The sequence below is a fragment of the Scyliorhinus canicula genome, chromosome 21 (genome assembly GCF_902713615.1).
Source record: "Scyliorhinus canicula chromosome 21, sScyCan1.1, whole genome shotgun sequence".
NCBI lineage: Eukaryota > Metazoa > Chordata > Chondrichthyes > Carcharhiniformes > Scyliorhinidae > Scyliorhinus > Scyliorhinus canicula.
The window spans coordinates 54,481,477-54,509,022 of record NC_052166.1 but is presented as its reverse complement, the minus strand read 5'-3'; the positions used below and the strand labels follow the sequence as shown (position 1 = coordinate 54,509,022).

At 47.2% G+C, this 27,546-nt stretch overlaps 1 protein-coding gene across 1 annotated transcript in view; it reads left to right on the top strand.

The window, feature by feature from the left end:
• The window catches only part of LOC119955595 (complement C5-like), a 193,434-nt gene that overhangs the window by 14,052 nt on the left and 151,836 nt on the right, over window positions 1–27,546 (top strand). The window contains 5 exon segments of the mRNA XM_038781948.1: window positions 1,308–1,390; window positions 4,618–4,708; window positions 12,315–12,423; window positions 13,834–13,960; window positions 18,874–18,989. Of these exon segments, the coding sequence (XP_038637876.1) occupies window positions 1,308–1,390; window positions 4,618–4,708; window positions 12,315–12,423; window positions 13,834–13,960; window positions 18,874–18,989 (526 nt within the window).

Below are 27,546 nucleotides of genomic sequence, written 5' to 3'. Positions count from 1 at the left end.
TATGTCCCACGCCGGCGTGGGAACAGTGGGAAAACTGGCACAAAACGGCCACCGGTTCCCCATTTTGCTGGGGAAGGCAGGCAGCGTAGTGCATCTTGCTCTAGCTGCCAATATGGACTGGAGAATTGCCAGGTCCATTCCCGCGCATGTGCACGGGGGTGGCCTGCAGCGGCAGCGCCATGCTTCATGGCGGACGCATCCCGCGGACCCTGCCCGCGAAATAGTACCCCCCTTTGGCTGGTACGTGCGCCCTGGACCACCCCACCACTGTGCCCCCAGCCCAAAATAATGTCCCCCCTACCTGCGGATCGGCTCTCTGCCGACTGTGGCGGCGCTGGACTGAGTCCACAGCCACTACGCTGAGTTCCCGACGTGACCCACGCAGTCGGGAAATCGGCCGGTCGGGGATGGAGCATCGGGGGTGGGCCTCAGGCAATGGCGTGACATACTTCTAGAGCACGCCTCTTTGGAAGGGGCGGAGCGTCGCAAAAGCGGGTGCTGCCCCTGATTCTGTCGGGAATTTGGGTTCTCCAACCTATCGCCAAACGCGATTTTGGCGTCGGCCACCGGAAAATCCAGCCCAGGATGTTTCTTTTCGAAAAATGTTGAAGCTAAGGTTTGGGAATCCATTCATTAAAGTTTTTGCTTAATAGCCTTTAGTGCCGAGCATACTTTGTTTCCCCAACCTCCTCCCCCACCTATATCTTATATTTTGGTACAATTATCTGAGGATTTTGGTCAAGGGTGGTATCATGACCGGTACAAGCTTGGAGGGCTGAAGGGCCCGTTCCTGCGCTGTATTGTTCTTTGTTCTTTGTCCTAAACTCTCCGAAGTAATTGAACAGGCTGGCAGATAACCTGAGCTGCTTAAAATTTTCATCTGACCACCAGAAAGTTTATTTGACAGGCAACATCATTTAGGATTGAATAAAACATTTAGATCACAGTGACATAATTTTATTGCGTCTGACCAACCTTCCAAATCCACCAAGTTATTTAAGATTTTATGTGTGCATCTCCAAATGGGAATTTATCCAATCATTTATTTAAACCTCTGCCATGATTTTCTGTTCTGTAATGCATGCTGATAATATATTCTGTAATTTCTTTACTGTCATACTAAAATAAAAGTTATCTTTATTCCTTTTGTTATAATTTGATACTGATAACTTAAATTGTCGGTCGAAAAACTATTTTGGCAGGTGTAACAAAAGAATGGATTTGCAAATGAGAAATATTTATATAAAGCTCAGATGAATTAATAAAACTGTTATTACTGTTTCAATTTACAATGATTTTCTTTTCAGATATGGGTTGTGGAAAATAGAAGCTTTATACAAAAATGACTTCTCAACATCTACTTCAACACAGTTTGAGGTCAAAGAATATGGTAAATCAATACTTAATATTCTAACGCGAGGTTATTGACTGGTAAAAAGCTTCAATTTAAGTTGGTTTTGCACTAAAGGACTGTTTTAAAATGGAAACAAAGTGTAGCAATCCACATGTAAATACCTCCCGTGTTCATGCACAATATCAAAACATGGTTTTGATAATTGCAGTTCAATTCTAGAGATATGACTGGACCATAGAGCGGTTACTGCACAGCAGAGGGTTTGACTGGAACCCAAAATATTTTCTGCTTCTGCCCAGGAATGTTTCACTGAAAAAGGCATTTTCTTTTACTGATCTTTTATTAGTTCACCCTAGTTTGATACAGAGAAGCATGAGGCAGAAAAACATTTTTTTTAAAGAAGTAATTTGGATGCTAGAAATCTGAAACAAAATCAAAAAATGATGCAAATACTCCGACTGGCATTATGTGTAGAGAAAAAACACAGAATTAACATTTCAGGTCGTTTACCCTTAATCAGGTTTCTGCCAGACGAGTTGAGTATTTCCAGCATTTTTTGTTTTAATTTTTTTAAAATAAAATTTTCAGCAATAATTACACATTGAAGGAATGAACTCCACAATTGTAGAATTATTTTTTGGTGCCAAATAGGTTGTTTGGCAGTAATTGACACTTATCACACCATGAAAAACTCACCTAGAGTGTAATGGACACACTCCAATTCTTTTCTCATATGTCTAGTGGAAATCTAGTAGATAAGTACTGCAACTTCACATCCTTCCTGTATATCAATGCCAACTCGCATGGCAGGATTCTCAAATAATGAAGTTTCTGGAGCAGCAGGACAACTTGGACAATAACTGCATTCCACACTTAACTGTATATGTCCAGCCACTGGATATTGATGTCTGCTTTACTGTTTAATAATGGTGAGTGCTGAAAACTACAACATGGTCTTGACTGCTGTGGTGAACCACTGTACACTTATATTAGGGCAAGTAAGGTAGAACCTGTACTACAGGTTCGCCGGTAGCCCCTGCCGGCTGGCTCGCCCAGTAGGAGCTGTATAAATATGCGTGTCCTCCTTTGATCTACCATTTTGCCAGCTGTAGCAGGAGGCCACGCATCTGACTGCAATACAGCCACAGTTGTGCCCAATCTGAGTCTTTGTGCAATTGATCGTGCATCAATTTATTGCAGTCAGGGCCGGGATTCTCTCCTACCCGGCGGGGCGGGAGGGTCCCGGCGTAGCGGAGTGGCACCAACCACTCCGGCGTCGGACGTCCCCAAAGGAGCGGAAAGGTGTCGCCAAAACCGGCGGCAACGACCTTTGACGCCCGCTGCCCAGCATCTGGGCTGGCCAAAAGGCCTTCGCCGGTCCGCGCATGCGTCGGTGCATCAGCGGCTGCTGACGTCACCACCGGCGCATGCGCGGTAGGGGGGTCTCTTCCACCTCCACCATGGTGGAGGCCGTGGCGGCGGCGGAAGAAAAAAAGTGCCCCCACGGCATTGGCCCGCCCGCCGATCGGTGGGCTCCGATTGCGAGCCAGGCCACGGTGGGGGCACCGCCCCGGGTCCGATCGCCCCGCGCCCCCCTCCAGGACCCCGGGGGCCCGCTCGCGCTGCCAATCCCGCCGGCACCAGAGGTGCTCCAATTCCCGCCGGCAGGAGAGGCCTGTCAGCGGTGAGACTTCGGCCCATCGTGGGCCGGAGAATCGCCACGAGGGGCCCGCCGATCGGCGCGGGGGGGCACGTCAATCGGTGGGGCCTGATTCCCGGGTGGCGGAGAATTCCAGCCACGGCGGGGGCGGTATTTACGCCGGCCTCGGGCGATTCCCCGACCCTGCAGGGGGTCGGAGAATTCCGCCCCAGATCCGCACGCTCCCGGAGTCATCCACGATAGCAGGCCAGCACCAGCACCTCCAGCACCGACATCGGTGACACCAGCACCACCAGCACCGACATCGCTGCCACCGTTACGTCGCTCCCAGCGAATCGTCAAAGCACCAGATCGACTGAACCACTAACGGGCAGCGGACCATCAAAACGGACATTTTTTTTCTCTCCCCCCACTTCTTTTCTAAGACACTGTATATAATTGTCAGCGCTGTAAATAGTTCCACACCACTCCCGCCGGACTCATTTTTAACAGGGGGTGAATGTGGTGAACCACTGTACACCTGTATTAGGGGATGTAAGGTAGAACCTGTACTACAGGTTCGCCGGTAGCCCCTGCCGGCTGGCTCCACCCACTAGAAGATGTATAAATATGCGTATCCTCCATTGATCTACCATTTTGCCAGCTGCAGCAGGAGGCCACGCATCTGACTGCAATACAGCCACAGTTGTACCCAATCTGAGTCTTTGTGCAATTGATCATGCATCAACTGCAAAATCCAGGGTTCTGAAAATAACTACTTTATGTTGAGTAGGGCAGTGAGTAAAGAGAAAATTAAAGAAACCAAATAAGTGTTGGTTGTGTTTAGATAATAGTTAAGCTTATTAGTTATTGGTCCAATGCTTTAGAGTAACATACAATGTTTTGGTTCTTATTTTAAATCATATTCTACCAAAGGTGGCATGGTAGCACAGTGGTTAGCACTGTTGCTTCACAGCACCAGGGTCCCCGGGTTTGATTCCCTGCTTGGGTCACTGTCTATGCGAAGATTGCATGTTCTCCCTGTGTCTGCGTGGGTTTCATCCGAGGACTCCGGTTTCCCCCCACAAGACCCGAAAGACGTGCTGTTAGGTGATTTGGACATTCTGAATTCTCCCTCTGGCACAGGCGCCGGAGTGTGGCGACTAGGGGCTTTTCACAGTAACTTTATTGCAGTGTTAATGTAAGCCTACTTGTGACAATAATAAAGATTATATTATTATATTTAAGAAGCTGAGACAAACTGTATATTTATCACCAGTTTTAACAGAATTAGAACAGTTCTTAGTTCTAATTATTGTTAATTTACCAAATTGCAAATCATGTTCACCACATTGAAATGGACTGCAGTGGTTCAAGAAGGCAGCTTACCACCACCTTCTCAAGGGCAATTAGGGTTGGGCAATAAAAATGGCAACACCCTCACCCTGTGAAAGAAGTGATGCTTAAAGCAGCAATCTAAAAATCAGGTCTAATGACTGAAATGGCTGGAAATGTGAATAAACCCGTGGAAAGTGAATTCTTTGCAATTAGACACTTTGAGGCTGATGAGTTATGTCAGCCCATCAGAATATAATTTGATGGAAAACTATTGATACCTTTTCAGTGTTGCCTACCTTTCAAATCTCTATCGAGCCAGAAAAACACTACATTTCCTTTCAAGAATTTGAAAGATTTACCATAACTGTAAAAGCAAGGTAATTATTGACTAATTATTTTATATTGAGTTGTATTTTGAACTTTTATATAAACTAATCAATTGTTTAAAATAGTTGCAAATCTTCAACGTAAGTAAAAAGCCTAGAGATTGAGACTGGTTACAGGAAATTCTTTGATTATAATACTGTTAACACATTGTCCTACATCTGTTTCATATAATATATACACAGTGGCACTTGTTTATTCATTTTGTAAAAAACTCACTATGAGAGTTCAAAGCTATCAACATTGGGACCAATTCATTTGGAATATCAGTTTGTGGGGCGGCACGGTGGCGCAGCGGTTAGCACTACTGCTTCATGGCGCCAAGGACCCGGGTTCAATCCTGGCCCCGGGTCACTATCCGTGTGGAGTTTTCACATTCTCCCCGTGCCTGCGTGGGTCTCCCCGCCACAACCCAAAGATTGCAGGGTAGGTGGATTGGCCACGCTAAATTGCCCCTTAATTGGAAAAAATAATTTATTAAAAAAAGATTTTCAGTTTGTTTTGATGTGGTAACACAAAGGTCATTTTTAAAATCATGTTAGAAACATTAAAAATGCCAAGTTGTGATAAAAATAATTAAAGGAAGATAGCCCCATTACAATGCTGCAAACTTATTTTTTGTAGAGTGATCATTAATGCATAGTGATGCGTCCAGTGAAGTAGGAATTCTGATTCCAGGAATGAGGTTGAATACATTACAACCACAATTTCAATACAGTTTTGTCAGATGGAAAACTACGGGTGGAATTGTCCCAAAATCTGACAGTGTCATTTTCAGACTGAAAGCCGCGTGTACCTCTCCTGATGCACAGCTGTGTATTCAGTCAGATTTCCTGGCACTCAATGTACAGAGAATCTGGGAGTGTAGTTCGTGGTGTCACCCTGTTGGGACAGGGCCTGCGAAAGCAGGAAACGGCAGCTTCACAGAGATGAGGGCACCATTTTATTTTGTAAAACATTTTATTAAGGCATTTGTGATTTTATAACAGTAACAGTAAACCGTATACAAACAACTATAAACATACTGCAAAGACCCTCTACCTCCCTCACACCTCTTCCTTGAACAGTAATGAATCAGGTTAAGCCTGGAGCATGATGTGGACATGTTGACCCTGCTTAACGCATCCGCCCAGAGACCTGCCTTTATCCCTTCCCCTAACTTATCCTCCCATTTGTGCTTTAGCTCCTCTGTCTGCGTTTCTACTGACTCCATGAGTTCTTTATAGATATCCGAGACCTTCCCTCTCTCACCCATACTCTAGAAATGACCCTATCTTGTATCCCCGTGGTGGTAGGAGCAGGTTGGAACCTGCCTTCGCAAGGCTGTTTAGCACACTGGGCTAAATTGCTGGCTTTGAAAGCAGACCAAGCAGGCCAGCAGCACGGTTCGATTCCTGTAACAGCCTCCCCGGACAGGCGCCGGAATGTGGCGACTAGGGGCTTTTCACAGTAACTTCATTGAAGTCTACTCGTGACAATAAGCGATTTCGATTTCCAAGAAGTCCTGAATCTGCAGATACCTAAATTCATTCCCTCCCGTCAACTCAAACTTTCTTCTAACTCCCTCAAATCAGGGAAACCAATCTATAAACAAATCTCCCATCCTCCCGATCCTTGCTCTCTGCCATCCCCAAAACCCTGCATCTGGTCTCCCTGGGGCAAACCGATGGTTGCTACAGATTGGAGCCCAAACCAATGCTGCCTCCGCTCTCACATGTTTCCTCCACTGCCCCCAGACACTCAGGGCCGCCACTACCACCGGGCTTATGGAGTACTGGGCTGGCGAAAACGGTAGAGGTGCTGTGATCAATGCCCCTAAACTCGTGTCCTTACAAGATGCTACCTCTACTCGCTCCCACACTGACCCTTCCCCCACTACCCACTTCCTAATCATGGCTATATTTGCCACCCAGTAATAGTTGCTAAAGTTTAGCAGCGCCAGCTAACCCACCCCCGGCCATGCTCCAGCATCCCCTCTTTACTCGCGGGGTTTTACCCGCCCAAACAAAACCGGAGATCACCTTATTTACCCGCTTGAAAAAGGCCATTGGGATAAAGATGGGAAGGCACTGAAAAACAAACAGGAATCTCAGGAGGGCCTTCATTTTCACTGTCTCCCCGCCAGTGATAACGGGAGCATATCCCACCTTCGGAAGTCCTCTTTCATTTGTCTCACTAACTGGGTCAAGTTTAGTTTATGTAACGGCCCCCATCGCGTGCCACCTGGATCCCTAAATAACGGAAGCTACCTCCCACTACTCTGAACGGTAGCTCTCCCAGTCTCCTCTCTTGCCCCCTTGCCTGGATTGTAAACATCTCGCTTTTCCCCATGTTCAATTTGTACCCCGAAAGACGACCAAATTTCCCTAAAATCCCCATGATCTCTCCTAGCCCCTCTAACGGGTCGGAAACATACAGGAGCAGGTAATCGGCGTATAGCGAGACCCTGTGTTCCACCCCACCCTGGATCAGCCCCTGGAAGCTCTTAACGCCATAGCCAGCCGCTCAATGGCTAGAGCGAACAGCAACGGAGAGAGGGGGCATCACTGCCTTGTGCCCCGGTGCGGTCTAAAGTAGCCCGATGTCAGACGGTTTGTTCAAACATTCGCCTCTGGTGCCTGGTTCAGCAGCCTGACCCAGTCGATGAAACCCCGACCAAATCCGAAGCGCCCCAACACCTCCCACAGATAGTTCCATTCCACCCGGTCAAAGGCCTTCTCTGCATCCATTGCGACCATTACCTCCACCTCCTTTCCCTCGGGGGGCATCATGATTACATTCAAGAGCCTTCTAATGTTGGCCGTTAGCTGCCTACCCTTAACGAGTGCCATCTGGTCTTCCCCTGTCACCTCCAGCACACAATCTTCTATCCTTGAGGACAAGAATTTAGCTAACAGTTTGGCATCAACATTCAACAAGGAGATCAGCCTGTAAGACCTGCATAGCTCAGGGTCCTTCTCCCGCTTCAAGATCAGTGAGATCGAGGCCTGTGACATTGTCGGGGGAAGAACACCACGTTCCCTTACCTCGTTAAATGTCCTCACCAACAGTGGGCCCAGCATCTCAGAGTACTTTTTATAAAATTCCACTGGGTAACCATCTGGCCCCAGGGCTTTGCCCGACTGCATGGCCCCCAGTCCTTCTGTTATTTCCTCAATCCCTATTGGGGCTCCCAGCCCTTCTACCAACCCTTCGTCCACCTTCAGGAACTCCAGCCCTCCCACAAATTGCCTCATTCCTCCCACTCCAGCTGGGGTTCCGACTCGTATAGCCTCCTTAAACACTCTGTTGACCCCTGCTGGGCCCAAGATTGTGTTCCCTCCTCTGTCCTTCACTCTCCCTATCTCCCTAGCTGCCTCCCTTTTCCTGAACTGGTGAGCCAGCATTCTACTAGCCTTCTCTCCATACTCATATATCGCCTCCCTCGCCTTCCTCAACTGCTCCACCACCTTCCCCAGAGATAACAAGCCAAATTCCAGCTTTAGCCTCCATCGTTCCTTCAGTATTCCTACCTACGGGGCCTCCCCATACCTCCTGTCTACCTGACGTATTTCCCCAACCAACCTATCCGTCTCTGCCCTCTCTTCCTTCTCCCTATGGGCCTGAATCGAAATCAGCTCCCCTCTGACCACTGCCTTCTCCCTATGGGCCTGAATCAAAATCAGCTCCTCTCTGCCCACTGCCTTCAGTGCGTCCCAAACCATTGCTGCTGAGACCTCTCCCGTATTGTTAATCTCGAGGTAGTTCTGGATGGATTCCCTCACCCGCCTGCACACCCCCTTCGTCCGCTAACAGTCCTACATCCAATTTCCAGTGCAGGCACTGACCACCCTCCTTGCTCACCTATAGGTCCACCCAATGTTGGGTCATGGTCCGACAGCAATTGCCGAATACTCGGTGTCAATCACCCCCGCCAGTAAAGCCCTGTTCAAAATAAAAAAGTCGACCCGGGAGTATACTTTATGTACATGTGAGAAGAAGGAGAACTCCTTCGCTCTTGGACGTCCAAACCTCCATGGGTCTGCCCCACCCATCTGCTTCATGAACCCCTTTAGTTCCTTCACCATTGCCGGCACCCTGCCTGTCCTTGAACTGGACCGGTCCAGCCTTGGGTCAATGACCGTATTAAAGTCCTCCCCCATGATCAGCTTGTGTGAATCCAGATCCGGGATCTTCCCTAACCTCTGTCTTACAAACTCCACATCATCCCAGTTGGATGTGTAGACATTCACAAGCATCACCGGCAACCCTTCCAGCTTCCTGCTAACCATGATATATCTACCCCCCACATCCGCAACATCCCCGCCTCAAATGACACTCGCTTATTAATCAGGATTGCCTTAGAATCCAGTCCTGAGTGAAATACCTGCTCAATCCATCCCTTCCTCAGTCTTATCTGATCAATTACCCTCAGGTGTGTCTCCTGTAGCATTACCACATCTGCCTTCAATCCCCTCAAATGTGCGAACATGCAAGCCCTCTGACGTTCCACATGATCAGCCTGGTCGGGAGGCTTCTCACCCCCCCATCCCCTCCTGCCGATCAACCACCCTCCTTCTTAGGCCAGCCTCCAGCTCGTGTCCCGTGCTCCCTCCTGCCCGACCACAGGTAGCCTCTGTCCCCGACCTCCCATTTATCTCCAAGCAATGGTCCTTTCCCTGTCAGTAGAGCAATCCCCCCTCCTCCCCATTAACAGCACAATAAATGAAATCCTCTTCAACAAACAAAACATCTGTTCACCCCCCCACTGCGCTTCCATGAGCCAACCTGCCCAGCTGGCTTGGTGACTCCCCACCAAGGTGCCAGACATCTTATATCCTATTGTTCCCTCCCCTCCCCCACACAGACCTATTCGAAAGGCACATTTCTACCCAAACCCACCCAAAAAAAACATCAAAGATTCACCCACCCTTCCCCCACCAGTATAAAGTTAACGCACAAAACTTTGCAACAGTCCAAAATGTGTTACAAAAGGCATTTCTCATGTAGTGCAAGAGTAAGAACAATTTTCACAGAGTCCCTACAGCAAAGATCAGTCACTTCAGTTTCTATCTGGACCTTTGCTTTTCACAAAGTCCATTGCTTCATCCGGCGACTCGAAGTAAAATTGTCGTTCTTTATAGGTGACCCAAAAACAAGCTGGATAAAGTAGACCAAACTTCACCTTCTGCTTGTAAAGGGTCGATTTCACTCGGTTGAACCCCGCTCTTCCAGGTCCCCACCCAGATCTTGGTAGATGCGCACAATATTATTCGCCCAATTACAGTTCCGTGTCTGCTTTACCAAACGCAAAATCTGTTCCTTATCCAGGAATCTGTGCATTTGTACCACCATCGCCCCCGGTGGCTCGTTCGCCCACGGCAACCTCACAAGCGTTCTGTGCACTCTGTCCACTTCCAGGGGTCTAGAAAATGATCCTTTGCCCATTAACGTCTCGAGCATATTCGCCACATAAGCCCTTGCGTCACATCCCTCAGGGAGACCAATGATTCTCAACTTCTGTTGGCGGGGCCTATTCTCTAGGTCCTCCACCATGTCTTGCAGCCTTTTCTGCTGCTCTTTCATCAGCCCCACCTGCGCCTCCAGCACAGTTAGGTGTTCCTCATGCTCAGCCACCATTTCCTCCACCTTCTCGACTGCCCGATCTTGGGCTTCCAGTCTCTGCTCCACCCGAGTGATCGACTCCTTGATCGGGTCCAGGCATTCCTTTTTTTTGCTTGTCAAAGCCCACCTGAATAAACTTCACCAGTTGGTCTGGTATCCACTGGGCCGCTGAGCCAGTACTTTCCTTTGCTGCAGAATCTGCACATGTCTGCTTGATTCAGTTCTTCCTTCCCTTACATCCACTTCTGTACCGTGTCTCCATATGCTGGGTTGGATTCCTCCTCACAGTCTCAACCACCACTGACTCCTCAAACAAATTCCGCAAAAAATCAGGGGAAATAGGTCCAAAAGGTCCGTCACGAGCGGGAGCCACCAAATGTGCGGCCTGCTCCCTCATAACCACCACCGGAAGTCCATGGCGCCATTTTTAGTGATTGCCTCGTCCTGAACTGAAATTAAATACTCTCCCCCTCCTCACTGCATTGGGGCTACCCCCTCCAGCACACAGGCATTGGGGACCCCCCCACCCCACCACACAGGCATCGGGGACCCCCCCCTCCCCCCGACCCCCCCCCCATACTCACCCCTTCACCACAGGCATCATCCCAACCCCTCACAGGTATCGACTCCCCTCCCGCAAAAATATCACCATTCCCTCTCACAGGCATTAGGGAACCCCTCCCAATGGGGCACCCTAGAGGGCTCGTCCCTGGCATTGCCACCCTGGCAATGACATCACATCTGCTGAGTGGGAAGATATGTTGAGGGAGGAAGTAGTGGCGTCAAGCCCACTCATGACAATATAATCTATGCTAAGATTATGCCTTGCAGGGCATTAACCTAAATGTGTCATTGTGGGAGAGGGGGTGGAGGGGAAGATCCCGAACTGAAATCTCGTCAACACAATTTATGTTGTGGCCTCTTGTGAGATTTAGCAGCTATTACGGGATTGTCATCCATAGCTAGCGTGGCTGCTAAAACGTAGCCCAAGTATTTAATGGGAAGGCTTTAGGTATTCTGCTTATTTCATTTAAAATGTTGCAATCTGCCAGGTAATGGCACAGTCTTATTGTAGGGATCTTCAACTTTTCTGCATCTGTTTAAACATTCCTTGATCACCATAACACAACAGAAGTTTCTTTTTCGGTATAAAAATTAACCTACTTAAAACTACTGGATTGTTGTTGAAAAAAAAATGTGGTTTATTAATGTACTTTAGGGGAAAGGTGTGTGTTCGAGAATCCAAACAGATTAGCTGAGAATATTGTTGGTGATTTGAGAAATATCATTGAGGGAAATACATCAGTTTAGAAGTTCTTAAAAAAACACTTCCTGTAGTTGGGGAGAGACAATTCTGAGATTCATAAATGGACTTTTCATTTACAAATGAAATCTTCTTACAGGTCCCCAGTAGAGAATTCTTGAGTTATTGTGACATTGTAGGTATACCATTATTTTCTTGTACATGTAGGGTTTTATTTATTATTGTTGTACTTACATTACCATAAAAGTCAAATCAATTTTGTCAGTGTAACACTGTGTCTCTTTTACAATAAATGTATGTGAGTGCACAACACATAATTTTATTATGGGGCAGCGCGGTAGCACAGTGGTTAGCACTGTTGCCCCACAGCTCCAGGGTCCCAGTCTCGATTCCCCCTTGGGTCACTGCCTGTGTGGAGTCTACATAGTCTCTCCATGTCTGTGTGGGTTTCCCGATGCTCCAGTTTCCTCCCACTAGTCCCAAAAGATTTGCTTGTTAGGTGAATTGGACATTCTGAGTTCTCCCTCTGTGTACCTGAACAGGCGCCAGAATGTGGCGATGAGTACCTTCTCAGTAACTTCTTTGTGGTGTTACTGTAAGCCTACTTGTGACAATAATAAAGATTATAGATTATTATTATAGATCAAAATCTGGTTAATTACAATTTTTGTTTTTGAAAACGGCACTACTTCACTCCACAATTAACCTAATACGTTTTTGTAATTTTGCAGCTACTTTTATAAAAAAAGAATAAGATCAGGATATGTTTTAGTTCGTTTTGCAATTTTGGAAAAAGATGGTTTGAAACAACTACTACCACATGCAGCACAAACAGTAATGGTAAGAGAAAACATAAACTATAACATTTAGCCTACTCTTGTCACAATTTTGATTTCTAATTTCAGCTTTGAGATACTCATGTAGCTTTTGTAAACTTGGACGTTATGGACAATCTTCAATGGTTTATCTTTCATACCTATGAGGAACCTAGAACTGGTTGATGAAGAGCAAGGTTCCTCACGTTCAGCTCTGCAATTTGGCCTCACGATAAAGAAAGTCAAATTGAGAGACGGCAGGACAGAGATACATGCAAATTAGTGAGAAAGATGAATGGTGTAATTTTCCATTCTGGAGACGGAATCCAGTGGCAGGTGAGAAGGTTGGCATGATTCCCACAGGGGGCTTTAAGGATGTGAGAGTCCCTTGCAGAGTCTCACTTACAGCCATACTCTGGACAAACAGGAATGAGTAACCCAAGCAATGCATGAAAACATTATTTATTATACAACTATTAAGTAATTATTAATTATTTAAAGAAAATGAAATAACGATAACTTTATGGAAAAAAAAACACTTTTTGCACATTGTGTGAAATTCTCCATAGCCCGGCGCCAAAATTGGGATCAGCAATTGGGCGGAGAATGGCGTCCAACACCGGAATCAGGGCAGGTGCCGGTTTGACAGCAGTTTTCCATGTCCCCCCCCCCCCTCCAAATTGGTGTCATCGGGATGCGTGCAGTCGCAAAGCCATTGGTGCGCCATCAGCTGGCCCACCCGTGATGCTCTGCCCCCGATGGGCCGAGTTTGCTAGGGCGCAGGCCACAAGCCTATGGGCATCGAGCAGGGTGTTGGGTGCCAACCAGGCCCATCCCATGCGGTGGGGATGATGGCCATCAGCTCCCTCGAGTTCCTCCCCTCTGATGAGTCCACGTCTCGCACGGGACAGGGCGGCATGTCTGTGGGCTTGCCACCCTTGCTATTGCTGCCTGTCCTGTAGCCTCAGGCTGGTCCTCCGGTTCATCCCCAGGATCGTCCTCCAGCCCCTGCTGGTCCGGCGCCTCCTCATCATCCTTGTCCTCCTCCTCAGAGGTGGGCACATGTTCCTCGTGCTGAGGAACACCCTTGCAGTGTTGGCTTGGTTGCCTCAGAGTGACGGCATCATCTCCACAGACATAATATGATGGGACAAGGCATTGTACTACGTCAGTTTAGAACAAGTAAATCTTTGAAATATTTGTTCTGGTATTAGATTATAAAATTAGCAATGAAATGAAATGAAAATCGCTTATTGTCACAAGTAGGCTTCAAATTAAGTTACTGTGAAAAGCCCCTAGTCGCCACATTCCGGCGCCTGTTCGGGGAGGCTGGTACAGGAATTGAACCGTGCTGCTGGCCTGCCTTGGTCTGCTTTAAAAGCCAGCTTCTTAGCCCTGTGCTAAACCAGCCCCGTTATCTTTGCTTCCTTTTCAGATGTCACATGGAGAAGCAACTATAGAGTTTAATGCGCAAGCTGCAACTGAAGTAATACAGCGAGCTAGTATTGAAGATCTTCATGGAGCTAATTTGTACATTGGAGTAACAGTTCAAGATTCCTCAGGTACAAGATATTAACTCATAATTAAAGAAATTAAAATGACTTATGCCTATGTATGTACTATAGTGCTGCTCTCATAAAAGATATAATTTATTTGGCTGGGAAGTAGTTAAAATTTGATGTTGAGGTTAACAATGCATTCAGTGGCTTCAGCGGATGGAATGTGCATGGTTGTGATATGCCACCAGGAATGGATCTCCCAGGACAAAAAATCAGTATGTGGGTGATGGTCTGACTTGGATGAACAGTCGCAAATTGAACTGTTCCTCATGTTGTGGAACAAATGTCCACATCTTCTCTGTGGTTGAAGATTGCCCTTGTTTTCCATGGAATGTTGAAACCTGATACTTCACTTCTTGTGTCAGCTACCAGGTTGCAGTTGATGCTGTTTGTAGTTAATCAAGAGGGACACCATTGCGAGATTGGGCAGTTGTCAGTTTGTAGGGTGTGGAAAGAATACCAGCAAGAGCAACAGGAATTCAGACTGGAAAGTAAGGCTTTTTGAGGTCCTGCAATTATGGGATTGCTTCCTTAACTTTCAGCAGATGGTCTTCTTTGTGGAAGGTGTTTTCCATACAGATATCAGGAGGTTTGATGTGTGCTAACACAGGGAGCCCCAGTGAGCTGTGTTGCTCTCACAGTCCCAGGAGGTGGATATCTTTCATGTTTGCTTGGAGCATCCTGAGCCAGGTTGAGCAGCAATACTCTGCTGTTGGGTAGTTCAGGGCGAGTGAAAGAGTGTGTAGTGAGGGTGACAGCAATCTTTACCTGTTAAAGTTTGTTTTCCAACTTGAAAACTTATGAACTCATGCTGTCGAGAAGGAAACTGAACCGAACCCTGGCCACCAGGCTCGTGGTCCAAGCAGTAAAAACGCACTTGAAAATGAATTCTCTGAGGAACAATAAAACAAAAAACCAGGACTGGCAACATGAATAAAGCAACTCAACGTTGAAGGCCTATCCTGAGCAAAACATGAGCTAATCACTCTGAAAGGAATGTGGGCATAAATGCATGTAAGAAACCTACCTCAACAACCACTCCAATCTTTGAGCCCACTTTCCCAGGTACCAACTCATTACAAGCAGAGATAACAAGACTTTTGACCTAGCCGCTTACATCAAGGAAAGCCTCACTAAAGACACAGAAGACCTGAAATCAGATGATCCCCCTCCTCCATATCCATCAAAGTAGATAAATTGACCATCATAAATATCTACAAGCCACCAATTGAACTGTGGCCAAACATCGTAATACAACCTGCAGCACGCCGAACAATTTACATGAGTGATTCCAACATCACATGTGGGGGTACCTCAACAACAACACCAAGGGAGAACAACAGTCTGGTTGGGCCTCGATGGATGACCTAAAACCTTTGTACCATGGAAAGCAGCTTGGCACATTCTATTTTGCCAGGTGGAAATACGACTACTCACCTGAACTTTGCTTCATGACCCACAACAGCAACACTGATCTTCTCTCAGCAATTATCTTCCTCCACTCCCAATATCACTCGACCCTTATTTGCCTCAACCTCAAACTATCATCCATAAACTCAAAGGCAAAACCACGTGGAATCTGCCGAATGGCGCTACTGGGATCCCTATACCAGTTACTTAGAAATCACCGTTAATTGGATCCCATCGCCCCATAAACTACAGTCACTTTACTCAACTTTCTTAAACAGGCAACAGCCAAATTTGTTTCCTGGGGCTTCAGAAAAACTTTCACGTGCTGCTGGAAAATGAATGACTCCTGGAAGAATGCAGGGAAAATGAAGACCCCGATGTAGTAACAGCACTCCCTGAGTACTTTGATGAAGTATATCTCATAAGATGGCAGGAAACAGCAGAGAAAATTCACTTCTCACACACAAGGTGAAAGGCATGGAAACCCTTATGCTGGCTGGGAGCAGCTGAGCAACAACCACACCAGCTATTCCAATAACGGGTGATTGAACATGACAATAGTCTGGACTCTTCCACACTCTGATAAGGGGCTGCTATCCTGACCTGTGAGGTATCACAAGCAAAAGCTTGCTTTCTGCCACTCCGTGAAATTGCATTTTGGTCCTCTGTCAACCTGCTTCTTTAGTTGCCAAATTTCTTTCTTAAGATGCCAACAAAAAAGCATTGTAGTTCACCGTGTTTAGAGACATGCCCGTTGCTTCTTTTACAATGTTAGGCAACACTGAATATATTGGTTCCATACTCAGCTTCTCCATGCTTTTCCCCACCAGTACAGATGAGGTCATAATCTCGTATGAAGAATCAAAAACCCTGAACTGGAAACTGGACCAAGCCAGAACCATTTTATAGGAATCTAAAGGTCTATTATGTGATGGGGAGTGCGCAGATATGTAGGCTTATCAATGGAAGCTATCTTTTGCAATGAACAGAACTGTGTAAAACCCAAATCACGTCATAGAATCATGGAGTCATTATGGCCCAGGCCATAAAGTTTGAACACCTATCCAATTTCATTGAAATCATTGATTGTCTCTGCTTCCACCACCTTTCTAGGCATAAAATTCCAGATCATTACCATCCACTGCATAAAAGACTAGTTACCTATCCATATATTAGTATCAGACTGTGTAATTTTGCACCCATGCTGTAAAAGTTACTTTCATAATTAAAACTACACTTTGAACACGATTCTACTTGTCAAAAATTATATTTTGATAGAAAATTGCTGCAACTTTAGAAATAAAGTGTAATGCAGAAAATACTTTTTGAAGCTGTTCAGAAAGAGAGCAGTTGTACTGTATTAAAACAGTGAGACTGCACTGTGCATGAAAAGTTCCTATTTTTCCATTCAACTCTGATAGTTCACTTAAGAATGAAATCCTGCACTCTTAGCTATCTCCTTCAGCATGTCAAAGGCTGAGCTTACTCGCTCATACACTAACAAGAGGTTGGGAACAGGGGAAGACAGAAAACCAAATGAGATTTGTATTGTTTTGCTGAAGATACTTCAAAATCCAAGAAATAGGCTATTTCTAAAACTGTTTTCTTCACCACTAAAATCAACTTAAGCGAAACTAATTGAATAGTTTTTTTAAAAACATTTTTCTTGAAGGAAAATTATTCCAATTCCATTTGGAGATATTAAAATATGTGACTACATAACATTGTGGTCGGATCTCCAGGACTACATATCTCGAGAGGTTCAAGAACTTGTCTTCAATTAAAGAATGATCCATTTCCACAATGAGAAGTTGAAAAAAATCCTGAGCTAACATCAGGATGGACAACCAGGGGGTTGGTGCCCAGATCAACTTAGCAGAGGTTCCTGCCCCCGGTGGCTATTTCTGGGGTTTTGGATGTGCTGGAGCTATGGACAGGCGTGGGAGCAATATCTTGGCCTTTGCCTTGTTGGTGGTGCAGAGGCAGATTCTGTTGCATTGGAAGTTGGTAACCCGCCGAGTGCTTTGGTGCGGCTGGATTTGTTGGAGTTTTTGAACCTCGAGAAGTATATCGTGCGCGGAGGAAGTTAACAAGGACCTACAGGGATGGGAGGCACTCCCGCTTTCCCTGGCAGGGAGAGTGCAGACGATCAAGATGAACATACTGCCAAGGTTTCTCTTCCTGTTTAGATCCATACCGATCTTCATCCTCAAGGGCTTTTTCCAAAGAATAGATAAAATGATTATGACGTTTGTTTGGGCGGGGTTGGGAGAACAATCCAAGAATCCTAAGACAACACTGAAGAGATGAAGAAGCATGGAGGGCCTAGCCCTTCCAAACTTGCAATACTACTACTGGGCAGCCACAACCAAAAGGGTGATGGGATGGGGAAGGGAACCGAGCACGGAATGGGTGAAGATGGAGAAGTCCTCCTGCACGGGAACGACCCTCCAAGCCCTTGCCACGACATGGCTCCCATCCCCCTGTCGGCAAAGTACACATCCAGCCCAGTGGTGGTAACAACGCAAAAAACTTGGAATCAGATGAGATAACACTCTGGCTTAACTGAGGTGTCCGCCTTGTCCCCAATCTATGGTAACCACAGATTCCCACCAGCCATGCCAGATGCCACCTTTAAGAGGTAGAGACAGGACGGTATCGATTAGGGATTTCTACATGGGGGACAGACGTGCGACATTGGAAGAGCTGACGGAGAAACGAACTACCGAACAGATAGGAGCTCCGACATTTACAAGTCAAAAACTATCTCCACAAGGAGACGACAAGATATCTTAGAGCCTCGAGAGACACAATATTGGAGGAGTTCCCGGATGTAGACAGTATGGAGAAAGGGAACTGTGGGGACATATACGGACGACTTTTAGAAAGTTGCTAGAACACCGCTAGTCAGAGCAAGACAGAAATGGGAAGATGAACTCGGGGCGGGAGTAGGTGGGGACTCTGGAGTGAAGCACTAAGTAGGGCCAGCTCCACCTCCTCCAGAGCAAGGCTGAGCCTCATGCAGTTGAAGGTGGTGCACAAAGCGCACCTTACCAGAAACTGAAGAGCAGGTTCTTCCCAGAAGTGGAGAACAAGTGCGAACGGTGCCAGGAAGGCCCGGCCAATCACGCCCACATGTTCTGGGCCAGCCCCAGACTTGACGTGTTCTGGACAGCCTTCTTTGAGGCGATGTCCAAGGTTGTGATGGTGAGGGTGGAGCTGTGCCCGAAAGTGGCAGTCTTTGAGATAGCGGACCAGCCAGAACTTCATATGGGGAAGAGCACCGATGCTCTTGCTTTTGCTTCCTTATTCGTATGCCGGAGAATCCTGCCTGGCTGGTGACCAGCAGCACCACCCACAGCTGCAGACTGGCTGGCAGACCTGTCGGAATTTCTCCATCTGGGTGGATTTACTGTGCTGTGCAGTGGAAATTAAAGTGCTAAGAAAATGTTTTAAATTACGCAAGTCAGAAATAATACTTTTCCTACTTTTGCTTTTAATGCCAGCTGACATATCTGAAGATGCTGAATACACTGGAGTTAGATTTACAGAATCACCATATACGATTAATTTGGTAGCTACTCCACTCTTCATAAAACCCAACCTGCCATACTACATCAGAGTAAGTAAAAGGAATGATAAACTAGCCTTCTTTGATGGTAGATTTTGTTTTTGAACGTTCTTACATATATAATATTGCTGTGGATATCAAAACCATCCAATCGAGAATAACCCTCTGGAGCAGTTCATGCGCTTCCAACCAGCGAAAAGATACATTTCACACTGGAAGGGCCTTAATTGGCCACCCACATGAAATCACGTAGAAAGTATGATCTTGCCCAGGAGCAGATTCTACACCTGCCAACCTGGTGTACCCAACAGGCAGGAAATTCAGGCCGTTGTATTTGTGATCCTGCCATTGTCCCTGGGGTAATCTATAAAACAGCAATTTTCCATGTAACCTTTAGATGCTTCTCACATTTGCACTCTCAATCTTGGCATATACCTGAAGTTCTGTTGTGCTTGAAGATTTTTATGCATATCTTTTAACTTGACAGCGTTTTCGCCAGCACATAATGTGCATTCAAGGATAGACTTGGGGTGAGGAAGGCAGAATATTCTGCGATTATCATGTCAAACCATGCTGCACATTGGGTGGATGTGGTCCTGGAGAAGCGGCCAGCATAGAGGCCTGACTAGAGGCTGGACCTGGGGTGTTGCCGACCTAAACCTTGATCTTCTGTCCACGGGAAAGGCGATTCGGCAATTAAGGCAGACGAAGGGGGTTGTATATGAGTATGGGAAAAAGACCAGTTCTGCTGGCAGGCGGCGGTGAGATTATCCAGCACAGGGGAGTTGGTGGTGGCACCCGAACAGGTACATAAGGTGTTTGAAAAGTTTTATAAGAATCGATATAAGTCAGAGACTCTGGAGGATGAGTCAGACATGAGGGAATTTCTGGGACGGTTGGAGTGTCCTGAGGTGGAGAGGAGGAGATTGCAGGGTTGGAGGAACCTGTGGGAGTGGAGGAAGTGCAGGCGGCGATAGGGAAGATATAGATGGACAAGATACCAGGACCGGATGGCTTCTTGGTGGAGTTTTATAAGAAGTTTCTGTATAAGTTGGCAACGCTGTTGGTGGAGATGTTAGAGGACGCGGTAATGAAGGGGGTACTGCCAGAGACTATGGGACAGGCATCCATTTCTCTGCTGATGAAAAAGAATAAAGACCCAGTAGAGTTTGAGTCATACAGGCCAATATCATTATTGAATGTGGATGGCAAGATTCTGGCAAAGGTGTTGGCACTTAAATTAGAGGGATGCCTCCCGAAGGTGATTGAGGAAGAGCAGATGGGGTTCATGAAGGGCAGACAATTGTCATCTAATGTGTGACGACTGTTGAATGTGGTGCTTTCTCTGTCAGAAGGAAAGGCATTTGATCGTGTAGAGTGGAGCTATTTGTTTGTGTTGTTGGAAAAGCTTGGGATTCGGCCTAAGTTAGTGGCTTGGGTGAAACTGTTGTATAAGGACCCAATGGTGTGCAGAGAAAGTGCGGGGCTGGAGAAAGGAGCCGGAAGCTTTGTGGGTGTGGATGAAGGCGGGGTCCCGTAAGGGGTCAGGGTTGCGGGCCCTGGCAACAGCATCGCTGCCGCTAGCCCCAGGGAAGTATTCTGGGAATCCATTAGTGGTATCTACGCTGAGGATCTGGGGGAAATTTCGACAGCACTTCAAGTTGAAGACGGGGTCGAAGGTGATGCCGATAAGAGGGAATCATGGGTTTGAGTCGGGGAGGATGGATGCAACGTCCCGGGGATGGGAGAAAGGGGTGAAAGAGATGGCGAATCTTTTTCTGGAGGGGAGATTTGCAAGTCTAGAGGAGATGGGGGTGAAGTATGGGCTGCAGCGTGAGAAAGGCTTTAGATATATGCAAGTGTGGAAAGACTTCTCCAAGTTTCCCGGTGGTGCTGCCCTCCTCGTTGCTGGAGGAGGTGCTGTCGGTGGTGGGGGTTAGAGGCTGGGGTTGTCTCAGCGATTTATGGTAGGATTAGGGAGGAGGATAAGGAGTCTATGGAAGGGATTAAGGCTAAGTGGGAAGAAGATAAGATAAGAAGACTGCATAAGATAAAGATGCATGGCATTAAGGGTAAAGTAGTAGCATGGATAGAGGATTGGTTAATTAATAGAAAGCAAAGAGTTGGGATAAATGGGTGTTTCTCTGGTTGGCAATCAGTAGCTAGTGGTGTCCCTCAGGGATCCGTGTTGGGCCCACAATTGTTCACAATTTACATTGATGATTTGGAGTTGGGGACCAAGGGCAATGTGTCCAAGTTTGCAGATGACACTAAGATGAGTGGTAAAGCGAAAAGTGCAGAGGATACTGGAAGTCTGCAGAGGGATTTGGATAGGTTAAGTGAATGGGCTCGGGTCTGGCAGATGGAATACAATGTTGACAAATGTGAGGTTATCCATTTTGGTAGGAATAACAGCAAACGGGATTATTATTTAAACGATAAAATATTAAAGCATGCCGCTGTTCAGAGAGACTTGGGTGTGCTAGTGCATGAGTCACAGAAGGTTGGTTTACAAGTGCAACAGGTGATTAAGAAGGCAAATGGAATTTTGTCCTTCATTGCTAGAGGGATGGAGTTTAAGACTAGGGAGGTTATGTTGCAATTGTATAAGGTGTTAGTGCGGCCACACCTGGATTATTGTGTTCAGTTTTGGTCTCCTTACTTGAGAAAGGACGTACTGGCGCTGGAGGGTGTGCAGAGGAGATTCACTAGGTTAATCCCAGAGCTGAAAGGGTTGGATTATGAGGAGAGGTTGAGTAGACTGGGACTGTACTCGTTGGAATTTAGAAGGATGAGGGGGGATCTTATAGAAACATTTAAAATTATGAAGGGAATAGATAGGATAGATGCGGACAGGTTGTTTCCACTGGCGGGTGACAGCAGAACTAGGGGGCATAGCCTCAAAATAAGGGGAAGTAGATTTAAAACTGAGTTTAGGAGGAACTTCTTCACCCAAAGGGTTGTGAATCTATGGAATTCCTTGCCCAGTGAAGCAGTTGAGGCTCCTTCATTACATGTTTTTAAGGTAAAGATAGATAGTTTTTTGAAGAATAAAGGGATTAAGGGTTATGGTGTTCGGGCCGGAAAGTGGAGCTGAGTCCACAAAAGATCAGCCATGATCTCATTGAATGGCGGAGCAGGCTCGAGGGGCCAGATGGCCTACTCCTGCTCCTATTTCTTATGTTCTTATGTTCTTATGTTAAGAGTTGGGGATGGGCTGCAGGAAGGGTTATGGTGTGAAGTGCTACGAAGGGTTAGTGCCGCAACCTCGTGTGCGAGGCTGGGATTGATTCAGCTAAAAGCGGTGTATAGGGTGCACTTAACGAAGGCGATGATGAGCCGGCTGTTTGAGGGGGCGGAGAATAGTTGTGAGCGGTGTGGAAGAGGCCCAGCCAACCATGTCCATATGTTCTGGTCCTGCCTGAAGTTGGAGAGATATTGAGGGTCGTTTTTTAGCACCATGTCCGAGGTTCTGCATCTACATTGGGTACTGTTTGTGCAACAATGCTGAATAAAAATATTTTTTAACAATATGGACTGATGGCGAGTGTACATAAAAACAAGATGAATTCAGGGCACTTTCCTCTGCACAGGGGTGCCCCGTGTCTCCCACTTAGGTTCACGTTGGCAGTAGAGCCCTTGGCCATTGTGCTGAAATGCTTGGATAAATGGAGGAGGATAGGAAAGAGAGGGGGGTTGTAGCATTGGGTATCCCTGTAAGCTGTTGATCTGCTGCTGTATATCTCCAATCCAGGTCATCAGTGGGAATATAATGGGACTGCTTAGGAGATATGGGGCTTTTTGAGACTACAAGTAAATTAGGGTAAAAGTAAGTGTTTTGTCACATCTTCTCTGGGAGTTGGGGTGGGGGGGGGGGGGTTGAATTTCGGATGGCAACAACCCACTCTTGGTATTTGAGAGTGCAGGTAGCTTGCGTCTCGGCTCTGTAGGTTGAACATTCGAAGGTTTGGCGCACAGGGTTAAGGCAGATTTGCCGAGGTGGGATAGCATTCCCCAATCATTGTCAGAATCACAGAATCACGACCTCCGGTGGTGGCCACGATGTGAGTGGTCGCACATTTGGCAGCTCCTGCTCATGACGGTTTTGCTGGTCCTTTTCCCTGATTAACGGGCAGATGTTTTGACGAGAAAAGGTGTAGAAGTAGTGGAGGAAGATTATGCTCCATCGGTGGATGGATTTGTGGACCAGAAGTGGTTTTAGATGAAAGGAGCTGTTGGAGCAAGAAACTTTTCTTGCGACACAGAGGAAGATGACGGAGGGCAAGGCATCGGCCCTACCATCTCCATGGTTGATGGAGTAACTGGTGGACTTCTTGAATGAGAAGTTCAGCCAGCAGAGAAAGGAATCTCTGGAGGATCTGGCGTAGGTGGCAGACCCGCTGAAGGTGGGGATCGATCGTGTGGAGCTGAGGTTGGAGACCTAAAGTCAGGCGACTCAGAAGGTGGAGGAGATGGTCGGGGAGCATGAGGAGCAGGTCGCTTCATTGGCAGCCGAAGTTGGGATGTTGAAGGATACCCAGAGGCGGGTCAAAGAGAAAGTGGAAGATCTGGAGAACTGCTCCCGGAGACAGAATTTGAGGATTGTGGGATTGCCAGAGGGCATTGAGGGAGTGGACGTTGGCTCTTATGTAGCCAAAATGCTGGAGGCGTTGCTGGGGGAGGGGGCCTTCGACCAGCTCCTGGAGGTGGATCAGGCGCATAGGGCGCTGATGAGGAAGCCGCAGGCGAACGAGCTGCTGAGGGAGATGGTGGTGAGGTTACACCGATTCCTTGACAAGGAAAGGATCTTGGGTCGGGCCAGGCAGACGAGGCAATGTACGTGGGAGGGTAATGAGCTCTGGATATATCAGGACCTGGGTGCGGAACTAGCCAAGAAGAGAGTGGGTTTCAACTGAATTAAGTCTGCCCTCTTTAAGAAGGGGGTGAAGTTTGTGATGCTGTACCTAGACTGCCTCTGGGTGACCCACAATGGTTGTGAATATTATTTTGGTACACCAGAGCAGGTGATGGAGTTTGTTAGAGACAATGGACTGGCAAGATAAGGAGGACAGTGAACCTTGGAGGAGGTGTTTGGGTGGATTAGCTCTCTCTGCCCCCCCCTGCCGGGGAGTTTGGGTTTTTTCCCCGGGGTGGTCTTTTTTTTTTCTTATTTGGATGTTACTGTTATAACTTTCTTATCTCGTTGTGCAGAGGATTGGCCGGGGAGGGGGGGGGAGGGGGGGGGGGCTCCTTTGTTTTCTATTTCTTCACTCAGAGTTATTTGATGGGATGCTGGAAGGTCATGTTGGGCGAGTGCATCGCTTTTGCTTTTCCTCTGGGTGTTACTTTCCTTTTTTCCGCTTTAGTTTCTTTCTTCTATTTTTGTTATTGCTGTTTGTGCCAAGGGAGTGTGTGAGAGGGGGAGGGGGGGAGTCATTGGTGAGTAGGATGTTAGGCGCCAAGGGCGGGATCTATCAGGCTAGCTGGGCTGGCTAGATCAGTGGAGCACAGTGTGGGGGGTGAGCAGGCAATTAATGTATTAGTGGGGGTTGGGATTGTTTTGTTTGCGGGGTGTACTGCTGACAAGGGTGGGGCTTTCGAAGTACAATACGAGGAGGGTTGATGAGGGTGGACATCTGAGGGTGGGCCTGGAAAGGGGGTGGCCAGGTCTTTTATTCAGGATTAGATTTGAAGATGCGGGGGAAATCAGTGGGTAGCGTTTGAGGTGGGGAAGAGGCAGGGTGCTCACTCTCCCCATTGCTCTTTGCCTTGGCGATAGAGCCATTGGCAATGGCGCTGAGAGCATCAAGGGTTTGGCAGGGGATAGTGCACGGAGGGGTGGAGCATAGGGTCTCGCTGTAAACAGATGATCTTTCGCTCTATACATTGAACCCACTGGAAGGTATTGGGGGGATTATGGGCATGTTGGAGGAATTCAGCCGGTTCAAATTCGGTACAAATTGAACATGTGGATGAGTGTGGTTTTCCTGATCCAGGCGAGAGGGCAGGAGAGGAGGTTGGGTGAGTTGCCGTTTAAGGTAGTGGGATGAGTTTCAGGTATCTGGGCATTCAGGTGGTATGGGAGCAGCTACACAAGTTGAATTTGGCCCGGCTAGTGGAGCAAAATAAGTGGGAGTTTAGGAGGTGGGACGTGCTCCCACTGTCGTTGGGGGGACGGGTGCAGTCTGTGAAGATGACGAGGTTCCTACTTGTTTTCCAGAATCTTCCGTAGCCTCTTGCAACGACTTAAGCTTAGGGGCACTGTTGACTGCGCCTCTGCGGTTCTTGCCGGCCAGGTACTCCACAAACCCGGTGGTGATGGTGGTCCTGAGTGTGTGCGGACAGTGCCAGCACCACCTGAGGCTGGAGGGGGCCTCGGTTTGATCACCGAACTGCGGAAGTCATAGTTTTGGTCTGGGTGGGCTGGAGACGGGATTCCAAGGGTGGCAATTGAGCAATTTGGGGACCTATTAGTTGCAGGCTGCTTCTTGATCTTGGAGGGGTTGGTAGAGGAATTTGAGCTGCCCAGTGGGAATGGGTTCCGGTATTTGCAGGTGAAGGATTATGTTAGCTAGCAGATGCCATCCTTTCCCAACCTGCTGTCCCGGGGGGGCGGCAGGAATGGTGGTGTTGAAAACGATGGTGGGAGAAGACAGAATGTCAGAAATCTATAGAGCTCATGGAGTGGGAGGGTGCCCCGATAGGAATAGTTAAGCATAACTGGGAGGAAGTGCTTGGAAGGGGGTTGGAAGCTGGGCTGTGGGAAGAGTCTCTGAGGAGAGTGAACACATCATCTTCGTGTGCAAGCCTTAACCTTATTCAGTTCAAGGTGGTCCACAGAGCACATATGACGGTGGTCAGGATGAGTAGGTTTTTTGAGGGGGTGGAGGATTGGTTTGGGCAATGCACAGGTGGGTCCGCAAACCATGTCCACACGATTTGGGCCTGTCCGAGGTTGGAGGGATTCTGGCAGGGGTTTAGACATAGCAGCAGAATTAAGCCACTCGGCCCATCGAGTCTGCTCCGCCATTCAATCATGGCTGATATTTTCTCATCCCCATTCTATTGCCTTCTCCCCATAACCCCAATCCCCTTATTAATCAAGAACCTATGTATCTCTGTCTTAAAGACACTTATGATTTGGCCTCCATAACCTTCTGCGGCAAAGAGTTCCACAAATTCACCACCCTCTGGCTGAGGAAATTCCTCCTCATCTCTGTTTTGAAGGATCGTCCCTTTAGTTTGAGATGGTGTCCTCTGGTTCTAGTTTTTCCTACAAGTGGAAACATCCTCTCCATGTCCACTCTATCCAGGCCTCGCAGTATCTTGTAAGTTTCAATCCTTCTAAACTCCAACGAGTACAGACCCAGAGTCCTCAAATGTTCCTCATACGACAAGTTCTTCATTCCAGGGATCATTCTTCTGAACCTCCTCTAGACCCTTTCCAAGGCCAGCACATCCTTCCTTAGATATGGGGTCCAAAACTGCTCACAATACTCCAAATGGGGTCTGACTAGAGCCTTATACAGCCTCAGAAGTACATCCCTGGTCTTGTATTCCAGCCCTCTTGACATGAATGCTAACATTGCATTTGCCTTCCTGACTGCCGACTGAACCTGCATATGAGAATCCTGAACAAGGACTCCCAAGTCCCTTTGTGCTTCTGATTCCCTAAGCATTTCCCCATTTAGAAAATAGTCTATGCCTCCATTTCTCCTTCCAAAGTGCATAACCTCATACGTTTCCACATTGTATTCCATCTGCCACTTCATTGCCCACTCTTCTAGCTTGTCCAAGTCCTTCTGTAGCTCTCTTGCTCCCTCAATACTACCTGTCCCTCTACAGATCTTTTATCATCAGCAAACTTAGCAACAGTGCCTTCAGTACCTTCTTCCAGATCATTAATGTATATTGTGAAAAGTTGTGGTCCCAGCACAGACCCTTAATCACCGGCTGCCATCCTGAAAAAGAACCCTTTATCCCCACTCTCTGCCTTCTGCCAGTCAGCCAATCCTCTATCCATGCCAGGATCTTACCCTTAACACTTATGCGGCACCTTGTCAAAGACCTTCTCGAAATCTAAATTAATCATGTCCACTGGTTCTTCTTTGTCTAACTTCCTTGTTACCTCCTCAAAGAACTGTAACAGATTTGTCAGACACAACCTCCCTTTGACAAAGCCGTGCTGACTCAGTCCTATTTTACCATGCACTTCCAAGTCTTTAGTAACAGACTCCAAAATCTTACCAATGACCGAAGTCAGACTAACCGACCTATAATTTCCCGTATTCTGCCTCCCTCCCTTCTTAAACAGTGGTGCTACATTCACCACTTTCCAGTCCTCTAGGACCCTTCCTGCCTCCAGTGATTCCTGAAAGATCACCACTAATGCCTCCACAATTTCCTCAGCTATCTCTTTTAATATCCTGGGGTGTAGTACATCTGGTCCAGGTGACTTATCCACCATCAGACCTTTTGCTCAGGTGTTGAGGGTGAAGGTGGTCCCAAGTCCAGAAGTGGCAATTTTTGGCGTGTTGGAAGACCTGGGATCCAGGGGGCTAGAGAGGCCAATGTTTTGGCCTTTGTCTCTCTGGTAGCCCAGAGAAGG